Genomic DNA, 12378 nt, shown 5'->3' with positions numbered 1-12378 from the left:
AATCCTTGTCCATCCTGGGGATGGAGGGCATGGGGGTCTCTGGAGTGAGAAGCTCCAGGGTGAGGGTCCCAGGTGGGCATCCCCACTGGTGCTGTACCTTCCTCCAGCTGTCTCAGCTTCACCCAGATTCCATTAACAGCCTTCTGCAGAGATACCTCAAAGGGTTCTGAGAGGGTCCAAGGTACAAAAGTGAAACCAGGCTCCCCCACGAATTCTCACACATCTCTCTGATCCTATAGACCCCCCACACAAATCACCTGGACCTTGTGCACCCACTCTGGAGTGCCATCTATCCCCAAATACCCCATTCAAAGCCATCAGACTCCATAAAACTCCACAGGCACAACCCCCAGGAGCTTCCAAATACTCTTTTCAGCCCCCAAATCCCCAATGGACTCCCCAGACATCCATTCAAGGCCTCCATGTCCCATTCCCCATGTTTGTCCTATGTCCCATGTCCCATGCCTCCCACCCCCATGCGTGTCACCCATCATTCTCCATGTCCCCTGCTTACCCATGCCCCCCTGAACCTCCAGCAAGCGTAGGGCATCAATTACAATTTCCTGAAGAGCCTCACGATGCCCTGACCCTGGGACCAGCACAAAGGCACTTGGACTAGTATATTGGCAGGCTTAGCACATTTCAGTAAGGGCTGGGGGATTCTTGATGTCCCGGTCAGGGTTTAGAGGTCATGGAGAGGGTTGAGGATCCCCAGGGGTCCCTGAGCTCCTAGTCAGGATGTGTGTGGGTCCCAGTAGGCCCTCAGAGTCCCCGGGCAGGAGGGTTGGAGGGTCCTCAAAGTCTCAGTCAGATTTGGAGTCCCTGGGGATCCCTGGGGTCAAGGTCAGTGTTGGAGAAGAGGTCCTAGGCAAGATAAAAGGATCCCTGCTCAGGTCCCTGCAGGTGTAAGTTAGGACAAGGGGATCTGGGCGTGGTAGTGCCCAGATTAGGTAGGCCAATGGTAGGACCAGGTCCTTGAGGTCCTGGTCTGAGTGGGGCAGCTGAGATCCCCATTCTGGAGAGAGGGCCCTAGGTGCCCAGTTATAGGTAGTGTCAGGAGATGCCTGGTCAGGGTGGGAGTCCCTGGTTGTGTAGGGTCCCTGGTTGGGGTGGGAGTCCCTGGAGGGCTAGGGAGTGCTGTTCAGAGTAAGAATCCCATTCAAGGTCATGGGTACGCAGTTGGGGTGGGGGTCCTGGGCAGGATGGTGGTCCATGGGCATGGCAGGGCTTGCCATCAGGATGGGGGTCCCTAGGTCTCACTACGCACCCACAATAACAGAAGCAAGGGGTGCAACAGCCTGGACGAGGGCTTCAAGGCAGCACTGGTGTTGGGGAGCTCCAGGGGGGGCACCAGTTACATCACGGCAGAGTTGGGCCCGCTGCAGGGGAGGACCAAAGCAGAGCAGGCAGGGGAGCGCCCCAGGGATCCAGGGGGCCAAGACTACCCACCGCCACCACCCAGGCCCCTCCACCCGGATACCTAGGTCCCTGGGGATCCAGAGGACCAGTGCCAGCATAAGAGGCACCCTTTGCCACCCCATGGCCCCTTTCCACAGCACCTGGACACCCGCATCACAGGGACCACTAGGGTTCCAAGGCGGGGCTTGCTTGGATCCCTGAGAAACAATGGCATTCTGAGGCAATGCTGAGATGCCTGGGTCCACTGTGGCAGGGGGATCAGGGGCACCTGGATACCTCAGTATCCTGGGGTGAGGGGTGTTGCTTCTTCCACCCCAACATATAATCTACACCTGCATTTCCTCTCTTCAGAAACTGACACGGGCCTACCAGCAGATTTGCAGCCCAAAAGTGATTCAGGTCGAACAGTCCACTCACCAGTAAGTGCTTGAAAACAAGTTTTGTTGGGCCCCTACACAGGCCCTGACCTGCTTACTGCAGCTCCACAACTGCATCTGTGCTTCCTCTCTCTTCCCAAGCTGACATTTTACCTTCTGCCAGATTAAAAGCACAAATGTACTTCCGACAACAACACTCAGCCAACAATGTAGGCTTGCAGAAAAGTTATCTTGGACCTCCACACTGAAAAGCAAAGTTGACTTAGGTCCTTACCCTGGCCCTGGCATACCTAGTCCAGACCTACTAATGGAACTCTGCACTTCTCTCATCCCAAATAGACATCATGCCTGCTGGCAGGTTAGCAACACAAATGCAATGCTGGCACTCACCAACAAACATCTTGCAGTCAGGTTCATGGCAGCCCCCACCCTGGCCTTGCTGTGCTATCCCAGTCCCTCAGCAACTGCTCCTCTTTGCTTTCTCTCACTCCTCAAATTGACATTGTGCATAGGTCAAGATTCATCTCACTCAGGAATGCTCACCCACTGACAAAGGTGTTGCAGCCAAATTCCCTTCCATCCCTGCCACGGCAATGGCATGCCCGTTCTGGACCTATTGCAACTGCACCACTGCACTTCTGCTCTCTTCACACACTGACTCCTTGCCTTCTGGTAGTGAGGAAGCCCAAATTCATTGCTGGAAAACTGGCTCACATGCCAACAAGTGCTCTCTGGCAAGTTCTTCTGGGTGCCTAACCTGGCTGTGGCACACCTACTCCAGTCCCAGGAGAGCTCCACCTCATCCTTTCCTCTCTCTTCCCCAAATAAATACTTGGCCTACAGGGAGATTCTCAGACCAAACGTGATACTGGCGTATATACTTGACTATCTACAAAGGCCTCACAGCCAAGTTTTCTTGAGTTCCTACCCTGGCCGTGGCAGGACTATTCTAACCCCAAAGCATCAGAACCTCAAGGCTTCCTCTCTCTTCCTAGACTGACATAAAGCCTTCTAGCAATTTGCCTGCCCAAATGCGATTCTGCCCCCAGACCTCACCCACCAACAAAGACTCACAGGCAAGTTCTCCTGGTGCTCTAGGCAGGCCCAGATGTGCCTGTTCTAGGCCCACAACAACTCAATCCTGTGCTTTCTCTGGCTTCCCAAGTTGAAACCTTGCCTTCTGGAAACCCAGTAGAAAAAGTAGGCTTCTGGCAGAAACACTCACCCAACTGCAGACATTCACAGACACGTTCTCTTGAGGCTCTACCCTGACCTTGGCATAATGACTGCTGTCCAACAACTACACCTCTGTCCTTCCTTCCTCTTCCCAAACTTATAACGTCAGTGTATACTTATCTCTAGAGTCCACTTCTCTGGAGATATTCAAATCCTGCCTATATGCAATGCTGTCTAATATGCTCTAGGTGACCCTGCTTGAGCAGTGGGGTTGGACTAGATGATCTCCAGAGATCCCTTCCAATCTTACTGATTCTGTGAAACCCAGGGTGATGGGCATCACAATTCCCCAGGCATCCCACCAAGGGCCTACTGTCTCTGGGTGGACTTGAAACACGAACTTTTTACTTAGCAGATGAACGCACTGCCCTGCTGCACCATAGGGACACCCCCCGCTCCCCTCCAGGGCTGTCCTGCAGCAACTGTGGCATCATGACAGTCCCTGGTGATGTGGGAATCAGAATGTCTCTTAGCCCAGCCACGTCACCAGCCCTAGGGAAGGGGATGCTGCCCTTTGCCCACTACTGGGTGATGGTGGGCCGAGTGGTGTAGGGGGAGGCCTGATGCCTGGATGAGGATCTGTGGTCAAATCCTCGCCCAGGATCTGCTCGGCCTGCTCCTGTGGCCCCTCCGACTGCACACCCTGGCAGGGCAGTCAGGTGCCTTATTCTGAGGCACCATTTCTGAGATCTGTTCAATAGTAAGTTTTATTAGATTAGAGGCATAGCAGTTGCCTCTCTCTACTGATATCAAAGACTATTTGGGGGATACTACTAGTATACATACTATTTTCTTCTACTGTGACAGTAATCTAGAAATTCTTTGCTTATAATGCAATAGTATCCCCCAACAAGCTCTTATTTAACCCCCATCTCCAGTCCAGTGAAGTACAGAGGTGGGGACTGAGCTCCTTCTGCCTAAAGGCTCACTGGCTTGAGGCTTTCAGCTGCCACCCACACCCTGTGCTCTGCCCTGGGTCCTGAAATGGAACATCCAGTGGCTGACATCCAGGAGAAACCCATGGAGAACAATTTTGACAGGACTGGGACTTTTTCCTCTAGCACAGTTAACAAGGAAACAATCTTGTCAGAGGCACTCTTTCAAGCTGCGGTGGTCCCTTTGGAGAGCTAGCTTGAGTATAGCCAGGTACATGCGGTTATGTAGTGCATTTTGTCTGGCGCACCTGATACCTTTTCCCCAGAGAGAATCAACAGTACTGGAGCGTTAGAAAGAAAACTAAGGCAGGACTCAGTGCATGGCTTAAACTCTACCAGTGCTGTGAAGGCAAAGTGGAAGAAGTGGACTATGCCCCCGTCAGCATTCCCAGGGACACATATTATCTAAAAACTTGAAGAACTCTGGGAACAACAGCCTAATGTGAGAGGGGAGAAACTGGATTTGAATTATCAGTGCAACAGTCATTCCCTTTCAAAACAGGCAAAATAAGACAATATTTGGTTTGATCTGAAGAAGGCCAAAGCATTTACAGAGATGATGATGATGTACTCAGTGTCTTTCTAACAACTTTCTAGCACAGAATGTAGAATGGCATTAGTTCTCAAATGTAAAGGATACCAACTTGCATGGATTGTGTCCAGGGCCATCAGATTTCATAGTATTTCACTTTGCTGCTAACCTCTGTTGAATCTTACCCCATGAAAACAGAAAATTCAGCATTTGAAACATGCTTTAAAGCCAGACTTGTTTAAGCTAGCCTAAAGCATGGCCAGGGGACACTACATGTCAGCAGCTCTTACGTTGGGCGTGCTGTTCTTCTCCTTGTACCTGATGACTAAATGTCCTCTCTGCTTGGAACTTCACGTCAAGAGCCGCGACTTCTGCTGCAGCTGGTTCATCTCACTGGAAAGTGATGTGAGGTGAGACCTGTTCCTCAGCAGTGGATTGGTTGATCAATATTTTCTCTTCAGCTGGCTGGCTGGCATCCTCTGTGTGACAAGCTGCTGAGGGTGCCAATCACTCTAACGTCAATTCTTAGGAAAGTGATGGAGCAGCTAATCCTAGGTACTATTTCCAGGCACTTGAGGGACAAGAAGGTGATCAGGAGTGGAAAGCATGGATTGACCAAAGGGAAATCACACTTAAACAACTGACAGCCTTCTCTGAGCAAATGACTGTCTGGGTAGATGAGGAGAGAGCCGTGGATGTTACCTCCTTTGACTTCCGTAAGGCTTTTGACAGAGTCTCTCATAACATCCTCACAGGCAATCTGATGATGTATGGGCTAGATGAGCAGATAGTGAGGTGAATTGAAAACTGGACAATGGCAGAGCTCAGAGGGTTGCGGTCAGTGCCACAAAGTCTAGCTGGAGGCCTGTAAGTAGCACTGCCTTACAGGGGTCCAGGTTACACCGTCAGGGTATAAGTATACACTGACGTTATAAGTTTGGGAAGAAGAAGGAAGGACAGAGGTGTAGTTGTTGGACAGCAGTCATTATGCCAAGGTCAGGGTAGAGCCTCAAGAGAACGTGTCTGTGAGGTTCTGTTGCTTTGGGGTTGGAATAGTCCTGCCACGGCCAGGGTAGGAACTCAAGAAAACTTGGCTGTGAGGCCTTTGTAGATAGTCAAGTATATACGCCAGTATCACGTTTGGTCTGAGAATCTCCCTGTAGGCCAAGTATTTATTTGGGGAAGAGAGAGGAAAGGATGAGGTGGAGCTCTCCTGGGACTGGAGTAGGTGTGCCACAGCCAGGTTAGGCACCCAGAAGAACTTGCCAGAGAGCACTTGTTGGCATGTGAGCCAGTTTTCCAGCAATGAATTTGGGCTTCCTCACTACCAGAAGGCAAGGAGTCAGTGTGTGAAGAGAGCAGAAGTGCAGTGGTGCAGTTGCAATAGGTCCAGAACGGGCATGCCATTGCCGTGGCAGGGATGGAAGGGAATTTGGCTGCAACACCTTTGTCAGTGGGTGAGCATTCCTGAGTGAGATGAATCTTGACCTATGCACAATGTCAATTTGAGGAGTGAGAGAAAGCAAAGAGGAGCAGTTGCTGAGGGACTGGGATAGCACAGCAAGGCCAGGGTGGGGGCTGCCATGAACCTGACTGCAAGATGTTTGTTGGTGAGTGCCAGCATTGCATTTGTGTTGCTAACCTGCCAGCAGGCATGATGTCTATTTGGGATGAGAGAAGTGCAGAGTTCCATTAGTAGGTCTGGACTAGGTATGCCAGGGCCAGGGTAAGGACCTAAGTCAACTTTGCTTTTCAGTGTGGAGGTCCAAGATAACTTTTCTGCAAGCCTACATTGTTGGCTGAGTGTTGTTGTCGGAAGTACATTTGTGCTTTTAATCTGGCAGAAGGTAAAATGTCAGCTTGGGAAGAGAGAGGAAGCACAGATGCAGTTGTGGAGCTGCAGTAAGCAGGTCAGGGCCTGTGTAGGGGCCCAACAAAACTTGTTTTCAAGCACTTACTGGTGAGTGGACTGTTCGACCTGAATCACTTTTGGGCTGCAAATCTGCTGGTAGGCCCGTGTCAGTTTCTGAAGAGAGGAAATGCAGGTGTAGATTATATGTTGGGGTGGAAGAAGCAACACCCCTCACCCCAGGATACTGAGGTATCCAGGTGCCCCTGATCCCCCTGCCACAGTGGACCCAGGCATCTCAGCATTGCCTCAGAATGCCATTGTTTCTCAGGGATCCAAGCAAGCCCCGCCTTGGAACCCTAGTGGTCCCTGTGATGCGGGTGTCCAGGTGCTGTGGAAAGGGGCCATGGGGTGGCAAAGGGTGCCTCTTATGCTGGCACTGGTCCTCTGGATCCCCAGGGACCTAGGTATCCGGGTGGAGGGGCCTGGGTGGTGGCGGTGGGTAGTCTTGGCCCCCTGGATCCCTGGGGCGCTCCCCTGCCTGCTCTGCTTTGGTCCTCCCCTGCAGCGGGCCCAACTCTGCCGTGATGTAACTGGTGCCCCCCCTGGAGCTCCCCAACACCAGTGCTGCCTTGAAGCCCTCGTCCAGGCTGTTGCACCCCTTGCTTCTGTTATTGTGGGTGCGTAGTGAGACCTAGGGACCCCCATCCTGATGGCAAGCCCTGCCATGCCCATGGACCACCATCCTGCCCAGGACCCCCACCCCAACTGCGTACCCATGACCTTGAATGGGATTCTTACTCTGAACAGCACTCCCTAGCCCTCCAGGGACTCCCACCCCAACCAGGGACCCTACACAACCAGGGACTCCCACCCTGACCAGGCATCTCCTGACACTACCTATAACTGGGCACCTAGGGCCCTCTCTCCAGAATGGGGATCTCAGCTGCCCCACTCAGACCAGGACCTCAAGGACCTGGTCCTACCATTGGCCTACCTAATCTGGGCACTACCACGCCCAGATCCCCTTGTCCTAACTTACACCTGCAGGGACCTGAGCAGGGATCCTTTTATCTTGCCTAGGACCTCTTCTCCAACACTGACCTTGACCCCAGGGATCCCCAGGGACTCCAAATCTGACTGAGACTTTGAGGACCCTCCAACCCTCCTGCCCGGGGACTCTGAGGGCCTACTGGGACCCACACACATCCTGACTAGGAGCTCAGGGACCCCTGGGGATCCTCAACCCTCTCCATGACCTCTAAACCCTGACCGGGACATCAAGAATCCCCCAGCCCTTACTGAAATGTGCTAAGCCTGCCAATATACTAGTCCAAGTGCCTTTGTGCTGGTCCCAGGGTCAGGGCATCGTGAGGCTCTTCAGGAAATTGTAATTGATGCCCTACGCTTGCTGGAGGTTCAGGGGGGCATGGGTAAGCAGGGGACATGGAGAATGATGGGTGACACGCATGGGGGTGGGAGGCATGGGACATGGGACATAGGACAAACATGGGGAATGGGACATGGAGGCCTTGAATGGATGTCTGGGGAGTCCATTGGGGATTTGGGGGCTGAAAAGAGTATTTGGAAGCTCCTGGGGGTTGTGCCTGTGGAGTTTTATGGAGTCTGATGGCTTTGAATGGGGTATTTGGGGATAGATGGCACTCCAGAGTGGGTGCACAAGGTCCAGGTGATTTGTGTGGGGGGTCTATAGGATCAGAGAGATGTGTGAGAATTCGTGGGGGAGCCTGGTTTCACTTTTGTACCTTGGACCCTCTCAGAACCCTTTGAGGTATCTCTGCAGAAGGCTGTTAATGGAATCTGGGTGAAGCTGAGACAGCTGGAGGAAGGTACAGCACCAGTGGGGATGCCCACCTGGGACCCTCACCCTGGAGCTTCTCACTCCAGAGACCCCCATGCCCTCCATCCCCAGGATGGACAAGGATTGGGCCCTGGCAGTGCATCACAGAAATGTGAAACCTCAGTGACTCCTCAAACTAATGTTGATTCTCTCCTCCCACACCAGCTCCAGCCTGTGTCCCACCCTGTGGTGAGCACCCATCCCTCCATCATCTGTTCCCCTGTCCTATAGTATGCCCCTTGTGTTCCCAGGACTGCCAAACCTCTCCCTCTCAGGGTACCAGCTGGCTGCCCACGTCTTCCAGTGCGCAACCTGCCGTCTTGTGGACTGTCAGTTCCCCTTGGACTGCCCGGGTAAGGAGGCCACAGGTGACTCAGGCATCCAGGCAAGGTTGGGACAAGTGCCATCTCAAAGCTGGGCATACACATGTGCATATACACAACCGCCTGTGAGTGCACAAGCATGTGTGAGCACTCATCTGCTTATGCCCCTAGTACAGGATGTGTGGACTCGTGAGGGTGAAGCTGTCATGCTGCACTGTGTCGTGCCCTTTGCTACCCCCCTAGACCTGCCCATCACCTGGATGTTCGCCAAGGATGTGAGTTGCATATGCACATGCAAAGAGTGTCTGAGTATGCATTAGAGGACTGTGCAGCAAGGCCTTCATATGTTTGTGTACTTGTTTGTGTAGTTGACATGAGAACTTATGCTATAAGTAGTGCAAGTGTGAGCACGCACAGGCCTTTAGCAAGTGCGCACCCACGTGAAGGGTGCATGCAAGCAGGAGGCAGGTCACTCGTGTTTGCACAGATCTGACTTGTGTGCACACATGTAGGACATGACTGTGCATGCACATTTATGTGCAGGGGGCACAAGGAGCGTGTGTAGGGCACATTTGTGCAGGTACATATGTGAGCAAAGGACATGACTATGCAATCACATGCCTGGGCCAGGCTATGCTGATGTGTCCTCCCGTGCCCCAGCTGCGCACACAGGACCTGACACTATTTGAAGAGCTGCAGGGGGGCATGGAAGGACCCCCCACCCTTGTCCTCCAGGACCCCCCTCTGGGAACCATCGCCTGCAGCCTGGGAGCCCACGCTAAGACCCTGGCCCGCAAGTACTTCTTCCTCAATGGTGCGCCCAAGCTCCTGGGTCTGCTAGGGACAGTGTGTGTGGGGGGAGGGGGTGGAGTGTGGAGCGAAGCCCTTAGAGTGGAGATGGAGGAATGTATGTGGGGGTGTACGAGCAGGTTGCCAGGTCACTTGAGTCCATGGTGAGGAGGTACAATGGAGCAAGGACTCCCCAGTGCCTGTGCGGTATATGGGTGGAAGAGGGACACCTGGGTCCTTATGGAAATAGTGTGGTTTGTGGAGTGGAGCAGGAGCCCCAGGACACCTGGGTCCCTAGGGGGGGGGACAGGCTATGCCGCCCTGCCCAGGCACCTGGGCCCTTGCAGTGTCAGGAGGCACCATGGAGGCAGAACGGGGACTCCAGGCCCAGTTCAGGGCTGTGCTGCGCTGGCCTGACGGCAGGACACCCTCACACCCTAGAATGCTGCTTGGGCTGGGGCTGGCACTCAGCTCGATGGGGTTCATTCTGCTACTGGTGTGAGTCTCCCTAACCTGGGACCCCCAAATCCTCAGGAACACTGAGCCCCTGGGACCCAGGCATCTGGGGGCCTCCACAGAACCACCTTGGGGGGTGGACCTGGATTTCCTTAACCTCTCTGGACCTCCAGCCCTTCAGGATTCCCTACAAAATCCCAAGGGGACCCAGGGGCCCAGGGATGCCATAGACACTTGGGACCTCCCAACACCCCTGGGATCCCGATGCTCCCCAAGCTCATATTGAGACTCCCTCACTTGCACTCAGAACGATCATAGATCACCTCTCCTCCCCCTTGAACCACTCAATAGCTCTCTGGGACCCACCACCTTTCCTTACTGCCCGCAGAACCCCCTCACTGTCCCTTTGACACTCTTTGCGACCTTCCAATTGCCCCCAGTTTACCCAGTTGTCCCAACAACTCCTGGACACCATACTACTCTCCGGGACTTCCCAGTTGCCCATAGATCCTTCAGTTGCCCCTCAAGCCCATTTGGGGACCCAACCAGTTGCCTTCAGACCCCTTAGTTTCCTTCTGGCTGCCAGGAGAATCCAGAGTATCCTTCCCCCCTCCCTCCCATGGATGGTGAGATGGGGGTCTTCTTCCTCCTGCTCCTCTTTCTTGAATCTTCTTTCTTTCCCCCAGGGCCACCTGGCAATGGCTCCGGACCCCTTGAAAGACTCCCAGACCCAGTGATCACCTCGCATCCCACAGAGTGGGCCACTAGGGTCCCCTGGGGGAGCCCAGAAACCCGACTTCATCCTAAGGGAATTTGACACATGGATCCATTCTTGGGGAACAAAATTCCTGTAATTTCTCCTCTTGTGCTGGGGGGAGGGCGTTAACTTGGACAATTAAGTCCTTCCCCCAACTTGCTCGGATGGGGCAGAGGGGAACTTGGTTTGGTTTTTGTTACAAATTATAATTTCTCATCTCTTATCATGGAAGGAGGGACTATTGGGTGAGATGGGAGGCTCAGCCCCACAGGGGACCTAGGAGATGGGGGAGCCATGTGCTGGGAGTCCCTGCCCTGCTCTGCCCTGCAGGAGCTGCCTGGGTCCGTGCCCTGGCAAAGCCCTGGAGTCCTCACCTCAGAAGAGCCACATACTGCATCTATGCACCACACACAGAGCCATGTGCTGAGTGCCTGTCCCTGGTGAGCAGTACGCTAGTTTGTGGTCTCCGGGAGTGCTGTGTCCGGGTTCCTGCCCTGCCCTGGGGAAGCTGTGTGTTGGGGCCCTGCCCTGCGAGGGCCATGTGACAGGTCCCTGCCCTGTCCCAAGGGAGCTGTGTTTCAGGTCCATACCCTCCCTAGGGAGGTCATGGGCAGGAGAGCCCCAAGAGGGCTCCGTAAGTTGGGGCTCACCCCCAGCACTGTGAGTTCCCTGCCCTCTGTCATGTTCCCAGAAAGGGACACTGGGCTACAAGTGCTGGCAGCAGGGAACTGCACTGCCATGTCCCCTGGAGGGAAGTTTGAAGGAAGGAAGGAATAAAGGAGAGGGCTGTGACAGCTCTCCCTCAGACGCTCAGGAAGGGAGAACTGTGGCTGGTTAGGCTTTTATTACGCCATAGTCATGGAGATAATCTACCCTGGGGAAGGAGCAGAGAGTTTTCCGTCCTTCCTTGAGAAATGTTTACATAGGTACCATCAGGGAATTTAAGGCAAATCCACAAGGTCTGTCCCCATATGGTACCAAAACCTCTACAGGATATTAAGTCTTTACTTACTTTTCTTCACTAAAATCTCTCTACTAGGGAATACTTGTGCAAAGGCACATATATATGTGTATGTATATATATGTATATATGCACTCAAAATTTAGCAGCATGGTTGCAGAGTGTGCAGTAGGTACAGGAACTGCAATTCTAAATTCATTTGATAATGAATACACAACTGAACTACATGCACAAAACTAAACTAAGTAATCCAGGATGAATTTTGAACCACATACAAAGTAAATCAGTCACAAATCTTGGATTATTACCCGATACAGTGAAAATGATAACCACCAGAGATAACCAAATATGATATATGGTGAAAAAACTACCAAAAACAAACAAATAAAAAATTAAATGAATAAATCACAGAATTGCAGAATCAGTAAGGTTGGAAGGGATCTCTGGAGATCATTTAGTCCAACCACCCTGCTCAAGTAGGGTCACCTACAGCATATTAGACAGCATTGCATCCAGGCAGGATTTGAATATCTCCAGAGAAGGAGACTCCACAACCTCTCTGGGCAACCTGTCCCAGGGCTCTGTCACTCTCACAGTGAAGAAATTCCTCCTCACATTCAGGCGGAACTTCCCGTGGTTCAGTTTTTGCCTATTGCCTCTTGTCCTCTCACAAGGCACTACTGAAAAGAGTTTGTCCCTGCCCCCTTGACACCCTCTCTTCAGGCATTTGTAGACATTGATAAGATCCCCCCTCAGTCTTCTCTTCCCCAGGCTAAACAGGCCCAGCTCTTGTGGCCGTTCTTCACAGGGCAGATGCTCCAGCCCTCTGATCACCCTCGTAGCCCTATGCTGGACTCTCTCCAGTAGCTCAATGTCTCTCTCG

At 52.9% G+C, this 12378-nt stretch overlaps 2 protein-coding genes across 2 annotated transcripts in view; one reads left to right on the top strand and one right to left on the bottom strand.

The window, feature by feature from the left end:
* The window catches only part of LOC134154814 (sperm acrosome membrane-associated protein 6-like), a 54382-nt gene extending 52841 nt beyond the window's left edge, over positions 1-1541 (bottom strand). The window contains exons 1-3 of the mRNA XM_062601467.1: positions 1268-1541; positions 515-589; positions 98-166 (exon numbers count right to left, since the gene is read on the bottom strand). Of these exons, the coding sequence (XP_062457451.1) occupies positions 98-166; positions 515-589; positions 1268-1541 (418 nt within the window). The remainder of the gene's footprint in view (positions 1-97; positions 167-514; positions 590-1267) is intronic.
* A 5213-nt stretch (positions 1542-6754) lies between these two features.
* Positions 6755-10514, top strand: LOC134154813 (sperm acrosome membrane-associated protein 6-like). Its single transcript, XM_062601466.1, has 9 exons — positions 6755-7028; positions 7707-7781; positions 8130-8198; positions 8375-8398; positions 8485-8562; positions 8704-8807; positions 9193-9346; positions 9669-9817; positions 10464-10514. The coding sequence occupies exons 1-9, from the start codon at positions 6755-6757 to the stop codon at positions 10512-10514; spliced, it is 978 nt and encodes a 325-aa protein (XP_062457450.1).
* Positions 10515-12378: the final 1864 nt, after the last annotated feature.

Source organism: Rhea pennata, unplaced genomic scaffold (assembly GCF_028389875.1).
Source record: "Rhea pennata isolate bPtePen1 unplaced genomic scaffold, bPtePen1.pri scaffold_45, whole genome shotgun sequence".
Lineage (NCBI taxonomy): Eukaryota > Metazoa > Chordata > Aves > Rheiformes > Rheidae > Rhea > Rhea pennata.
The sequence above is the reverse complement of the archived record's forward strand: the minus strand, read 5'-3'. Positions and strand labels throughout refer to the sequence as shown.